Source organism: Oryzias latipes, chromosome 11, assembly GCF_053564925.1.
Source record: "Oryzias latipes strain Hd-rR chromosome 11, Olatipes_Hd-rR_3.1".
Lineage (NCBI taxonomy): Eukaryota > Metazoa > Chordata > Actinopteri > Beloniformes > Adrianichthyidae > Oryzias > Oryzias latipes.
The window spans coordinates 19527430-19541994 of record NC_136247.1 but is presented as its reverse complement, the minus strand read 5'-3'; the positions used below and the strand labels follow the sequence as shown (position 1 = coordinate 19541994).

At 41.3% G+C, this 14565-nt stretch overlaps 1 protein-coding gene across 2 annotated transcripts in view; it reads left to right on the top strand.

The window, feature by feature from the left end:
• vps50 (VPS50 EARP/GARPII complex subunit) overlaps positions 1-14565 on the top strand; it is a 126146-nt gene that overhangs the window by 44679 nt on the left and 66902 nt on the right. For both annotated transcript variants that reach the window (XM_023959805.2, XM_078954957.1), the window contains exons 12-13: positions 3406-3546; positions 13802-13934. In XM_023959805.2, coding sequence (XP_023815573.1) covers positions 3406-3546; positions 13802-13934 — 274 coding nt within the window. The remainder of the gene's footprint in view (positions 1-3405; positions 3547-13801; positions 13935-14565) is intronic.

Here is a 14565-nt window from a genome sequence, read left to right as displayed (position 1 = left end):
GCTTTCTTTTGTGTTTCTAGTGTACCTTATTTATTTCCAATTATGGTAACTGTCAGTCACAGAAATCCCCTAGAAAAAGAATTCAGAGTTCTCCAAATAATCCTTGAAAAAAAAACAAAAAAAGCTTTGTCAGTGTCAAACATTAAAGATGCCGTTGTCACGAACATTATTGTGTTGAGGTTTTGTTTTTGTACAGCTTTATTAGAGTCTTTTTAAGGTGAAAATCTATTTAAAAAAACACTTTTAAGAAGATAGTTATCTTCTTAACCACTACCCTCCCCATTTTCCCATGAAAGTAGTTTTGTGTTTTAAGGGTTGCTGAAGCTTTAATGTACAGGTTTACCTCATTTTTGATTAGTAAACTTGTAGTATAAAATGAGGCATAAAAAAATTAACGTTATTATTTTTGTTTTTAAAACTTTTTTGCATGAACACCTACAGCCTTAGTTTCAACTGCCCTTATGGGCATTGCCCTGATGGTGCTGTTTATGTGAAAAGCACATGGTCCTTGCGTGCAACCTGACTTAGAAATGAGTAGATTAGACAATGAGGGCGTAGTTTGTGTGAGCATCCTACGGACACCGACGTACCAGGTCCACACCGTGTGCATGCAGCATTTTCGTGCCGCCTGTAAGGAATCTGTACGCTTACCTTACTATTGACTAGAGTATGGTGTAAGGTGCATTTAACTCACATTAGCTGTACAGATACTTACCACACGCTCGACAATCAAACGTTCTATTTCCACGATGTCCCTTGAGATGGCCGTAAAAATAAAAGGGGAACGGATAATGACCTCCCTGGGCCCGCACAATCCCAAAACCCATACAGGTCAACCCTGGAAACGGTTGCAAGTGACTAAGGCTTAATATGCATATAAAACATAAACAATTAAATGCAATATAGTCGAACAATATTTTGTTTCTGGAACTGTCCTCTGTGTTTTAGTCAATAAAAGGTTTTTCAATCCACCTGAGTTTAAATTCTGAGTTTATTTGAGCTCATCTTTTGACATATTTTGGGCTGGGTGTTTCCTGGTCCATCATTCATTAATGCTGCACTGGTATGTGGTGTGATGGAAACAGGAGCAGGATGCTGCGTTGTTGATAATGTCCTTGCTGCACAGTGCCTTGTCTGAGTTTGTGAGGCGTGTTGCCGTTGTCATGTTTTACCCAGGTTATGTGTGATGTATTTCATGTCTGTGTACTAATGAATAGCAAATGAGGAATAAATGTGCATAAATGAATAATGCTGTCACACTGGAGACATTTACATTTTTTCCCTCTGGGTAGCAGAATATATTCATTGATTTTTCCATTAATGGAACATGTCCGATCAGAATCTAGCGCACATTATTTCCTGGTTCTGCCACCCAGTTCTGTAAAAAGCCCAGCAGTGAGGAGTGTTTGTTGACCAAATTCGTGCACGGTTGCAGGCTAGAGCCCGCATGAGGACTCCTGTTCTGTTTGTGGATCAGTGGAGCTCCTTCATGTTCATCGTTTTTCTCCCATGGATGCCGTCTCCTGACCCGTTACGTGCTGGTGCCCTTGTTTTTTTCTTCTTCCTTACGGCGTTTGCACGTACAGCTCACACACACACACACACATACAGACAGGTTTTGAAACCAAACCCCATACATCCGGCCAACGATATCTTAAATTGAAAGCATTGGGACCAAAAAAAGAAAGTCTGGTTGCTCTCGGTTAAGCTCCACGGCTGAAGTTCTCTTATTTTTTCTTCTGCTGTGCTTGGTTAGATTTCTTATTTAGGGATGGTTGAATAGTTTGTTGGGAAATACTTTAATGATTCCCTTAGCCTCATTGCTGTTTTAAAGGAAATTTTCATTTTGGAGTTTTAATTAAAATGTTTAATCATTAACGGGACAAAAGGCTTTGTAGGACAACAATGAAAAAAACGTAATGATGTTCACTGAGGGTTGCATCTTTATCTCAACATGTTTAGTTATTTTACTTCACATTTTTCTGCAGAATCAAATTCAAGTTGTGTATTTTTGTGCACATAATTTGAATTATATGTTTGCCAATAGATCTGTTAGTTTTTTTTAAGCACTTGATGGAACAAAACCCCACGTCACACTTTTCTGTGAACCTAAAAGCTAAAAGGTTCACTTTCCGTTTCTCCATCTGTCTGCTTGTTTGGTAGAAATGTCATTAGGATGAATAATCATGATGTAGTTTATTAAAGACTCTGTAAGAGATTGGTAGCAGGAGATTCAAATCATTATTATGTGTGTTGCCATAGTTTTGTCCCCTTTTGCCTTTTAGATATTTTTCCTGATGCTTTCAGTCTCCGAGAGGAAAAAGAAAGAAATGTATGAATTACTTTTGTGTCAGCGGGGAGTCACATTTTTTGCTCATAAGCGTATGGTAAGACAAATCTAATTACAAAGCAGCACTGGCTTCTGAGGGCATTGCTCAGTGTTGTGCCTTTGTCTCCTGCAGCGCTGGTGTCCTCATTTCTTCAGGGTCCAGTGGTGACAAAGTGTAGTGGAGGGAAAAAGAGTGCAGAACGCAGAATGATGGTGAAACTAGATCTCTTTGGTAATAAGAGAGAACATCCACAACAGGGTTGTTGCGTGTGACTTATTTGAAATGTTTTTTCTGGAATGAAGGTGTTGTTCATTGGAAACTTTTTTTTTTTATTCAAGTCAAATTAATTTTTAAAAAGATATGTGTCAAATGCAAATTGAAACATCAGGATGAATGGAATTTGTTAGATTTGAGGGTGGTGACGTTTGAGTGACATATTATCATCATGATGCTTATCTTATCAAAACAAAACCTAAAAAAGTTAGTGGTGTTGAAAGTAAGATCTAAACTTGTGTTTTCTTGTGGAAATCATCTTCCTTTTTCCCTCCAGAAATCCAAAGATTAGTTGATTTACTTCTTAAAAGGTTTTTATTTTATCTTCCTTTTTCCCTCCAGAAATCCAAAGATTAGTTGATTTACTTCTTAAAAGGTTTTTATTTTTGTTTATATTTCAATAAGTTGTCCTTATTTATGTATTTATGTTGTCCTTTATTTATGTAATAATGCAAAATGTGCATTTACAAATGCATTTGTGTCACAAATATGACTGTGTACCTTTTGTTTGTTCATTGTATGTCCGCTTTGTCATATTTTGTTTTATGCTGGGTATCATAAAGGACAAATTTCCTCCTTATTTAAAAAAACTTAAAAACAAACTTATCTGTTCCATCTAACCTCTTGGTTTACCTGAAGATTTATGACAACCATCATTTCCCTTAAGCCTTGCGGTGCAGTTAACACGCTGTGCCCAGCACACTCTAAATGTCATGTAAAAACCTCATCTGTCCCTTAAAGTTAGATTTTCCATAAACTGGCTGAGCGGTTTCCCTCAAAGTCTTTTGGACTCTCTCTGCAGACCGCTATGGACCAGCTACACATGCACTTCACCCAAGCCATCCATAACACGGTGTTCCAAGTGGTGCTGGGGTACGTTGAGCTGTGTGCCGGCAATGCTGACACCAAATTCCAGAAGATGCAGTACAAAGACCTGTGCACGGTAAGAAGTCATGCATATAATGCTTGAACTGTTTGTTTGAACAGAAAAATACCAATTCTACTACATTATTGTGAGGACTGATCGTGATTGTCCACAGCATGGACTGTGAGGTGTTTATAAAGTGACCTGCCATACATTTTATTTATTGCAAAAGCTTCAGTCTAGCACCCAAAAGTGTCTCATTTAGGCCATCATTGTCGAATAAGTGTCTTTGTTTTAAGCATGACTCACAGCTGTCCTTACGGGTGTCATTAATTCAGCTGCACTGGCTCCCCATCCGTTTCCCAGTATATTTTCAAAACCTGGTTTTAACCTACATAGCTCTTAACAACCAAGCACCGGTCTATATGAAAAACCTTTTGCAGCCGTACTCTCCCAGCAGGTCCCTGAAATCATGTGACCAGGGTCTGCTGGTCGTTAAGAGAACTAAAGGTGACAGAGCCTTTGCAGAAGTGGCTCCATCCCTCTGGAACTCCCTTCCTGTCAGCCTCAGATCTGCAGACTCAGTCTTTTCTTTTAAAAAGCAGCTAAAAACCAACATTTTTAAATTTCCTTTCATAATTCTTTTTTTATATTCTGTTTTTTCCGTGTTTTACTGTGAAGCACTTTGTGATTTATATCTTGAAAGGTGCCATGCAAATAAAGTTTATTATTATTATCATTATTATATGGTCTGTCTGGGGAAAGTGGGCAAACCGGTACAGACCACAGAGGTGACCCGCATGATTTATCAAAGTTGTAGACCACTCGGTGATCCCAGAGAGCAAAAATGTTCATCCACATTTTTTTTATATGGAGATGCTGTGGGCGACAGGTCTAGTGAACACACTTACAGTATACATAATGCAAGGGTAAGTAAGGGGGAAGTAGGTGAGATGCAGTCATGTCGTACAGATTTTTCTTTTTTTTTTTACCCCCTCCAAAAAAAAAGTAAAGTAAAGTAAAGTTCTTTACACTGCTCAAAGGGCCTGTGAGTACTATTCACGTGAAACGTGCATGCTCCTTGCGTGTAGCCTGACTGTTAAAAATCAGGAAATTCAACAACTAGAGTGTAGTTTGTGTGGTCATCCTTTGGGCACTTCCGTGTGTGCAGTGTTTGGGTGCAGTCAGTAGGGAGCCAGTACACACATTGTGCGTGCGTCACCTGTCCGGTATGAGTGTGTGCAGCTTACTTTAGGACAAATTTACTTTAGGTCGTCTATAGTGCATCTTCCATGCCTCGCATTGGGAGTCTGTCTCACGACCATCGACTAGTTTGCATCGTCTTTGTTGCCCAGACAACCCAAAAACCTGCAGCACATGTACGAGTCAACCTCTGTATGGATGCATGTGGCTAATGCTATGCACAATGGACATGTGTGGCGTGTTCAAGAACACGCTGAACGTGGGTTTTTGAACTTGCTTTTAGCATAAAGTGTTGCCACTACCTGATATCACATTCACTCACAGTTAGAAGAGGCTTGCTGTGAAATATCTGAGCGGTGCAAATCTTGCTCCAGGCACTTTCTTTTACAGCTTTTATAGATTCCGATCTATAAAAGAGTTGGTATCATATAATTCCAGCCGGGCACAACACGCTTTGAATAATGTGTCTTTCATGATTAATTTCAAACAATTTGTTTTGAAAAAGACGCTACCAAATCCGAGTCCCTGATTGGTTAAGGTTCAAATGGTTTAACTTTCAGCACACATTCAATTGCTGCACATTTTGTATGTAGAGGCCAAAAACTGGACTTAAAAACGTGCGTAGTGATGCGTTAATGCGAGCGTTTCGATTGCGGAAGCCCAAAACATGCATATGCGTGCGTTTACATGGACTTTTCATAGGAAGCAGTCAGTCAAACGCATGTTTCCGAGCCTCTAGTGAACGTAGCGAAAGGATTTATGGGAGAATAATTTTTCAAGATTTACTCTGTGACGTGGAATGAATGAGGAGGGCATTGTACCCTTGATGAAATCATTAATCTTGTTCACCGTATGGAACCCAAGCACAGCTTCAGTCCTAGCGGCAGCACTTCTACACTGACCTACACACTTCAGATTTTCCTACCCCCCCCATAATCAAAATAAGTCAGATTAGCATGCCCAGCAAACCACAACGTGGTCAATTCATCCTGAACTTGCTTTGAGTGACTGTTCCTCCCCCAGAGGCTAATGTCACACTTGCACCTCCAGAGTAGAAATCTATATCTAATAGATGAAAAGGTAAATGTTATCCGACCCCTCTGGGAGTTTTTTTGTTCTTTTTCCAGTTCCTCCAAATGTGTCCGCTGTTCCTGTGTGTTTCCTCCTGACCCTCAGCTCGCCGTCTGACAGCACAGCTTTTGCCAGTGGCGCTGCCAGCTGCACAAATGTCAGGGATGGCCCATCCTTTACCTCTTACCTTTCTGCTACCTCTTCTCATCATGACCTCCCATCTGTTGCTCTTCCCCTTTTTGTTTATGCAGATTTGTGTTTCCTGCTGGAACAAGCTGGTCTGGGTATAATTTGTTGCCACATATTTAAGTGCTTGTATCCTAGCTTTTTCTTTTCTGATTAGCCTTTTTTCACATTTGCCTCTGTCTTTACTCCTCTTGTTTGGGCTTCAGTGTTTCCTTCTGTCTGTTTAGATTTCCAGTCCACAATCTTTTTGCCTCTGCCCTTTAAAAATCGGAGTTATTGATCAGATTCACTGCAATGTGTTAAGCTTTACTGTTGATTCTATTGTTATTTGACAGATCTTTGTGTTAAATCTGGTTGGATTTCCTTCATATGTACTGTTTAGCTCATGTAAATCCGTCACAAAGAAACACATTTTTTTCACATTAATACAGTTTAATCACAAAACTTAAGACAAAGTAGATGTGCTGTCAGATAATGTGGGGACATTTTTATGGTGCAAAAAAAAGGCATGTAAACACTAACACACTTGCCACTGAAAGCGTTTGCAGTCTGACTGCAGCAAATTAAATGGGAAAGACGAGGAGATATTTTTGGTCTCTTTAATTTCTCGAGAGATAATTTCTTCAAATGGCTTGTTTACCTGCCGTTAAACTCCTTAAAAAAGAAACTATCCCTTTCTCTTGTGATTTAAGTGTGGCTGACTCACACCGACTTGAAATCTGTCTTTTCTGATTGCAGGGCACTTGAAAAGCCTGTCTGAGGCTCTCTGTGAAGTTCCATTTGGTGGCATAAAAGCACTTAAAGTACTGCTTCCAGGGTCCCTCCTGCAAGAAAAAAAGTTTAAATCAGCAGGCTATCATGAAGTTATTCAAGAGAACGAGCTGTAGTTTCTGCTCTTAAACCAGATGGGGTAATTTTATTCTTTTGCCGCAAACTGACTTCCCATTGACTTTCAATTCTTTCCTTCTTACAGATTCGGTTGAATTCTGTGAACTAAACACTTGTGTGGACAACATTTGATGCCAGAGTTTGTGTTCCAGATAAATGCATCTTAAAGATCCACTCTAATCATCTTTTAATCCATTTTTAAAGCAGTCCCAGTGGCCTTTTAAGTATGATTATCCTGTTTTTAAACCAAATAAAAATAACAGTTTTTTAAGACATAGTTTTTGCAGAGCAGCAGTATTTCATCAGACTACTGGCACAGAGCAAGCCCGTCCCCCCTTCCCTTCCCTTAGCCGAGAGCTCTCTGTTTACATGCTCTCCTGCTAGCTTACAGCCCCTCACAAAACCAGTTTCCATTTAACAGAAATGCCAAGCAATATTGGAACTATCCAGCCGTACAGTTTTGATCCAGATTCCAGCTCAGACGAGGAAAAGACGTACAAGGATCTAGTCGTCTACAATTCTGCATTAGAATGGGGCAGGTCAGGAATTCAGTTTATGTATATAGCCCAATATTACAACACAGTTGTCTCAATGTGCTTAACTGATTGTACAAAACATAAAGTCAGTTATAGAATTCAATAGCTAAATGCTAAACTAATAAGAATAAACTCAACTGGGCATTCCTGCTCTCAGACCCTCCTTCTTGAGAAGCTTGTAGCCTTCCTGTCGGTGACAAATACGTCACAAATAGTCTTTTTCTTAAGAAATTTTTGCATCTGCTCCTTTTTCACAACAATTTTAAGAAAGGAATTCTTAGAAATGCAATTTTAAGGTTAATTTTCTTTATAAACGTTCACCATTATCAGAAAAATACCACAATTTTAAAACACCAAAAAGACCATTTTCATTAAAGTGGGTCTTTAGGTAAACGTTCTTTTTGCCTCTTAGTTGCCCACTTAAACATTCAGGGGAAAAAGAATCGCTGAGAAAGGTCACTCCTGATTGTGGAAGGGCCTTATTAATTTTACATCAATATCTCATTAATGGATAGTCCTACTTCGTTTCCATCCCCAGGTCTGGCGGCTTTTGCTTCTGATGCAGATGTGACACCTTACTACTGCCACGAGTCACACAAGATCCTTAAGGAGCTTAAACTTTAGTAATAGTCAGAATAACTAAAAACGCCTCTGTTGAATAAATATCTGATAGACCCAGCTGATTAATTGAGCATCTTGTTGTCCAACATCGATTGAAACCTCTCCTTCATGGCTTTGGAAACTCTGCAGGCAGTTTTGAGTCTAGTTTCAGGGACATTTGTTCGTTCATTTCATTTTTTAGTTCAGCTTATCAGGCTGCTGCAGCTTCCTTCAACGCAGAAAAAAACCTATTGTTTCACTGCAGAACAGGATCTTATGCGTGGAAAATAGTCCTGTGTGGTGATTGTCCTGCCACAAACGCATGATGTATTTAGAAAGGGAAAGTTTGTCGAAACATTTTTGGTAAGAGATTTTTAAATTTCATTTGTTTATATGCGGTTTGGCTCAAAAAAATGGTTTTTTATGATACAGTTTGTTTGAACTGAGATCCTATTTACATTTATAAATTATAATTGCAGATTTACACTCTCAGGCACTTTTATGACGGACACAATACGAAAATACGAATGTTAACGGTCAGTTTCAGTGACCGTTTGATCCCAACAACCCGTGTCAGTCAGTAGTACGTATCATGCAGCATTCGCGCACAAACTCAGTAGGACTGCTGTCCTCCGTAGGCGTAGCTCAGGTTTTTTGCTCTCTTTAAACCACACTGAAAACCTTAATCCACACACTCGCAGCAACCCCTCACCCCAGTTGCTTAGCAACTGCTGTGTTGTGGTTGGCTGTCAGAAAGCACAACATGCCAGTGTAAGACAGGTTTTGTCTGAACTAGCTCATTAACTCTTCAGTCTGACTGGTGTGTCTGGAGCCCTTCGTGTTTTTACCATCATCGCTATTCCTTTATTTCACATTAACTTTCACACACTTGTGATCAGTTGCTGTCCATGCTGCAGATATAACATTCATTTAACACCTAAGTTTATACAAAAATAAATTGAATGGATGATCATTTCCTTATTTTGGCAGTGATCACATCCCTCTTCATAGCTCTGTTCTGGGTTTGTGTGACATCAGATTGATATCTTGACACTCGCCTATAATGACCCCACCTGTAATGACCTCACAGCTCTGTCCCACCTGAACATCCTCAGTTTCCTTCAGTTCCAACAGGATTTGCAGACTTGGATTTTATGTGTTGCAAACAAAATCCTCTTTCTGCTAAGGTTATCATAGATAAAAGAAAATAATCATATAATCCTTAAAACTGCTCATTCTATGTGACGTTGAACTGAAAGAACTTCTTCATATTTTTCTCACAATTTTGGTTTTGCTTAATTTGAGAATTGACTCTTTTTGATCTACTTTTTTCTTCTTCTTGATATTTTCATCTTGATTAAAAATTAAACTTAATCAAGTGACATACAGAGCCTTTGTGGATCCATAAGGGGAGAACTTTTAATCTTCTTTTAAATTATTCAGACTCAACAGGGACCAAAATAAAGAAGGTTTTCAAGAGATGTCTTCCAGATGTTCTCTGTGTTACCAAGTGACTAAAAAAGTGAATTATTTTAAAATCAATTAGTGCAACTGTACAGTTAATTCTTTTAAATTAAACACACATTGCATATGATCATGCACCTTTTCCTTGATTTAATTCCTTTTCTTTTTTTGATTATTAAAGTGATGTGATGCTGAACGTTTTTCATTCCTCCTACAACAACATTTCTAACTGGGATGCATTTCATATTTCATAAGGGTGGATTGCTACCAATTGAGCATGTCAGCTGATTTTGGAAGGAGTTTTAAGATAAACATAAAATGCAGTGATTGCCAGTGAATGCTGAAGTACTTCTCTCCCTGGGCTTAAAGTAATTTTCTTTCTTTAGATGTCGCTTTGAAAAATCTTCTGGTGATGGATTCACCTTTGCTGTTGTAAGTCAATCACTCATGATCTCGATGAAGTGCCAAGAAAAAAAAAGCAGCGCCACATATGTGCAGGTGTTTAATTTTATTCAGACTGGCTGCTTTTTCCTTAAGTGTTCTTGTAGTCCTGGATTACTGTGAACACATTTTTGCAGTGGATGTTAAAAAAAAACTATCCTGATCAAACAAGGAAAGATCGTGTTCTTAAACACGATAGTTGTTTAAGACTATTATCACATAATAAACATACACTTTTAACCATTATAGTCTTAAACAACTATTATGCATTAAACAGGTTTTAGGCTTAATATCCCTAAGGTGTAATATTTAAATTAATATAAAGTTTTAAAGTTTTTTTTCTGAGAGCATCCCATAAAGGCCATAAAAGCCCAATTCTTTTCTAACTTTTCATTCATATGCTTGTGAGTCTGACATGTACCCATCTTTTAACTCTTTAAAGTCCCACCCCGATCACCTTTTCATTTCTTTTATAAGCGTTCCAATTGGTTGTTTAATTATGATTTTGCCATTTTTAGCCCAAAAGAAAAAGCTTGTGTCATTTTCTAGATCATACAGTGGTCTGCCTATTTAAAGGGAGACAAATAGTCACGTTGCTATTTGGTGAAAAGGTGTGAACCACACTGAACATGGACAACAGAAAGCCAAGGAGAGGATTGTCCCAGGACATTAGAAACAAAATTATAGACAAAAATTGTAAAGGTAAAGGCTATAAAACCATCTCTAAGCAGCTTGAAGTTCCTGTGACGACAGTGGCACATATTATTCAGAAGTTTAAGACCCACGGGACAGTAGACAACCTCCCTGGACGAATAGGAAGAGGAAAATTGATGATAAATTGAGGAGACAGATAGTTGGAACTGTATCCAAAGAGCCCAGAACAACCTCCAAAAACATTAAAGGAGAACTCCTAGATCAAGGTACATCAGTGGCACCATTCGTCGTTGTTTGAGCCAGAGTGGACTTCATGGGAGACGACCAAGGAGGACACCACTGTTGAAAGGAAATCATAAAAAGCCAGACTGGAATTTGTAAAAATGCATGTTGACAAGCCACAAAGCTTCTGAGAAAATGTCCTTTGAACAGATGAGACGAAACTGGAGCTTTTTGGTAAGGCACATCAGCTCTATGTATGTTGGTAGACTCAAAAATAAAGCATACAATGAAAAGAACACTGTCCCTACTGTGAAACATGGAGGAGGCTCAGTTCTGTTTTGGGGCTAAGAATGGCTAAGAGAAAAGCGGGTCTTGAATAGTTTAACCTTTTGGATACACTTGCTGGAAAATCCACCTCTTGCCCTATTACTATATTTCATTTCCTAACAGCTGGATGGGTGTAGGACTGGCGTGCAGGAAACCTTCCCATGGCGTGCAATGAGCTTAATGCAGTGTGGATCCTTAGGCAAGACCCTTCATGCTGCTGCCTATCTGTCTGGGTCTCCCTGTGCCTTAAAAACAGGGTTGTGTCGGGGCGGCCGTGGTGCAGTGGTAGGGCGGTCGACCCATGATCATAAGATTGCAGGTTCGATTCCCGCCTTGCACGCCCATGAGTCGAAGTGTCCTTGGGCAAGACACTGAACCCCAACTTACCCCCTTCCTTATATAACCTCATATTAGGGTGAGGGGGTGGGGGGTCTAGCCTGCAATGCGCCTTGGGGGGGGGCTACTTGGGAGTGGCCCCCCTCCTATGGTTGCCGTATGGAGTGGGCCCCCCCTCTTTCGGTTTTATTTGCACCTTAGACATGTAGGGTCCTTGGTAGGGGGGGTGCTTAGACATCACTGCAAGCAAGCAGCAGATGTCCTCCTGGCACCCTACCCGCCAATTTTAACCGCACCTTAGACATTTAGGGCCCCTTGGTGTGGAGGGTGAGGGGACATCACTGTGAGTAATCAGGAGATGTCCCCTTAGTGCCCTACTCGCCAATTTTAACTGCACCCCCCTTAGTACACACACCCCTCCCCCTTCAATATATACATTCAAACATAAACACACACACATGCACACAAACACCCTCTCAAACACCCATACACGCACACACATTTTACAAGGAAGGTGGGACCTGGGTCCATCTGTCCCCTACCCCTTCCCTGGTGGGGGGTGCGGGCCCCTTGGCGATGGCGGCCGTGTCCCTTGGGTGCCGGCTCCCTGGGCCCGGCGGTGCTCTCTCCGCACGGTGGGGGGGTTCATATTACACCTGAGCCGGGGGTGTTCGTGTCCCTGGGGGGTGGGTCCTGGTCCTTGCCCCTGGGCGCTGGGCCCCGCCAAACTTCCAACATGGCAGAGCCTGGTCGGGCCATATTTATAACATCCCTTGTGGGCCGCCCTTTTTTCCCCGGGGTTCCCTCCTCCTGGGCGGGGGCGGCGGGCCCCTGCCTTGCTCCTACCTGGACCAACCGTGGGCCGGGTGGGTGGCTGCCTGGAGTGCGGAGCGGGTCTCCCTTGGGGGGTCCTGGCTCGTACCTGGGGTCGGGGCGGGGGGATGCCCGGAACTCCTGGGTGGTGGTGGGGTGCTCGTCTGGGGCTGTGGGCGTCCCTCTCCGGTGGGGCCCTGCGTTGGGCTCTTCCGGCGCGGCGGGGGGCTGCTTTCCTGGCTGGGCTGGGGCGGCGCTCTCTTTCCCTCTGCGCCTCCCTGCTCTCTGGCTCTGGGGGCCTCGCGGCGGTCCTGCTGGCCCTGGCCTGGGTGGCGGTCTTGGTCGCCCGGGGGGCGGTTGTTCCCTGCCTGTTCCCGTGTGGCGTTGGGGGAATTCCGGCTGCCGCGGCTGCTGCGGCGGGGGTATGGGTGTGGCTGGGCGCTCCTCCTCCTTCTTTTCACATTCCACCATCCATTTTAGAAGAACATAAACACTCACCTGAGCACAGGTGTTAGCTCACCTTTGAACTAATAGTTTGCATGATTGAATGAATGAAAGATTTCACACTAGTTGGTTTAAAGGCATAGGTATGCGTTCGTGAACACTATCTGTTTTGTGTGCATGTTGACATGTGGACATTTTTGCGGCTAGCAGGTGTGTTGATAATATTTGAGTGTGTGTGAACAGGCCCCGCCCTTTTTGTACTACATTTGAACCGTACCGTAACGATAAACAACCAGTAAACCTGTCTGCTCTATGCTGCTTCATGGTCTTACCCCCCTTCCCCTCCTATTATCACCCTCCTACCCCCCCCTCTCTCTAACGTCCCTCTCTCTTCTTCCCCTCTTTCCTTTTCCGTCCGGTCCAACACCAAAGATTTTCAAACATGATTGAAATTAATAAAGTTTGGCCTCAATTACAAAAGGGGTTTATTCAGACATACTTTGGTTTGTCTGAAGATGAATAACCCCTCTTGTTAAAATAAAATATGTCCAACACAAGAGGCCCTCAGCTCTCATCTGTTTGCCTAGCTGTTGGACAGGACAAGTTAAAAAAAAAAAAAAAAAAAAGACACCGAACCCCACCTTGCCTCTGGTGGTAGGCAGGTGCCTGTGTTTGGCAGCGGAGCCGCCATCAGTGTGTGAATGTGTGAGTGAATGTGTGTGTGACTGGGTGAATGGGTCTGTGACTGTAAAGCGCTTTGTCCTTGTAGGAAGAAAGGCGCTATACAAGTATACGCCATTTACCATTTACCAACCAGCGTAAAAACTCTCTACCCAACAACCTGTGCGAATGAGTGAAAGCTGATGCGCTGTGGAGAAGGTGAACAGCAACCATCTTAGATTTCCTAACAGCGAATATTTATTTCATTCCTGGTTTCTGTCCTGTAATATAGTACCGCACACCTAAATAGACAAGACAAATGTTAAATCCTTTTAAAGAGACGATCCCTCTTTCCAATGATCAGTGATTAGGTCCATTTGATTAGTTACACCATAGTCCCGTGGTAAAGCTGGTAGTATATTAGAGCATGAGATTTGATTTGGATAAAAATAATTATGTCTAAATACTATTATTATTATTTTTTGCAGCACATCACGCTTGACAGCTACATTCCCTGCCTGATGGATCTTTGCAAAGCTTTGTGGGAGGTGATGCTAAGCTATCACCGCACAATGCAGTGGCACGAGGAGCAAGACAGACAGGAGACCACACCCCCTCCAGGTTGGTTTATATTTCCTCTAGCATTTTCAGTGTTGCACTAAACCATGTGCAGATGTTTACAGGATGATTGCAGTTATCTGTTAAGAGGCTCCTTGTGCAGCTATTGACCAAAATCGGCTTCCTTTATTGTTGATTTTTAATTTCCTTTGGGATTAATAAAGCTGCTTCTTCTGATTAAAAGAGCAGCGGTCCTCAAAAGTTGCTTGTATTTTTCAAATGCATTTTAATGATATCTGATTTCCCTGTACACAAGGCTATCTGGGATTGTAATGATCAAAAAGAGAGTGTTATAATGATTGAATTAAGTTATTTTTCTTAAAGCGTTTAGTTTTTCTCCAGAGAAATGAATACATTAATTTGTTGTGCTTTTATCTCATCTTTAAAATTGATATAATGCTGAATTTATATGAGAGATACTAAAATTGTAGAGTTTACAGTTTCATGAATAAAACATTGTACTTTATCTACTACTCAGAATGTAAATATTCCATTTATTTGGCTTCGATGAGTGAGCAAATAGATTTGAGTGCAGGTTACGGAACCTTCTAAGTACTGCTTTGACTTTGTGGTACAAATCTGCTGATCACATCTGATACCTGTCCTGATCAGAGACGCACTGTTACACATGGGA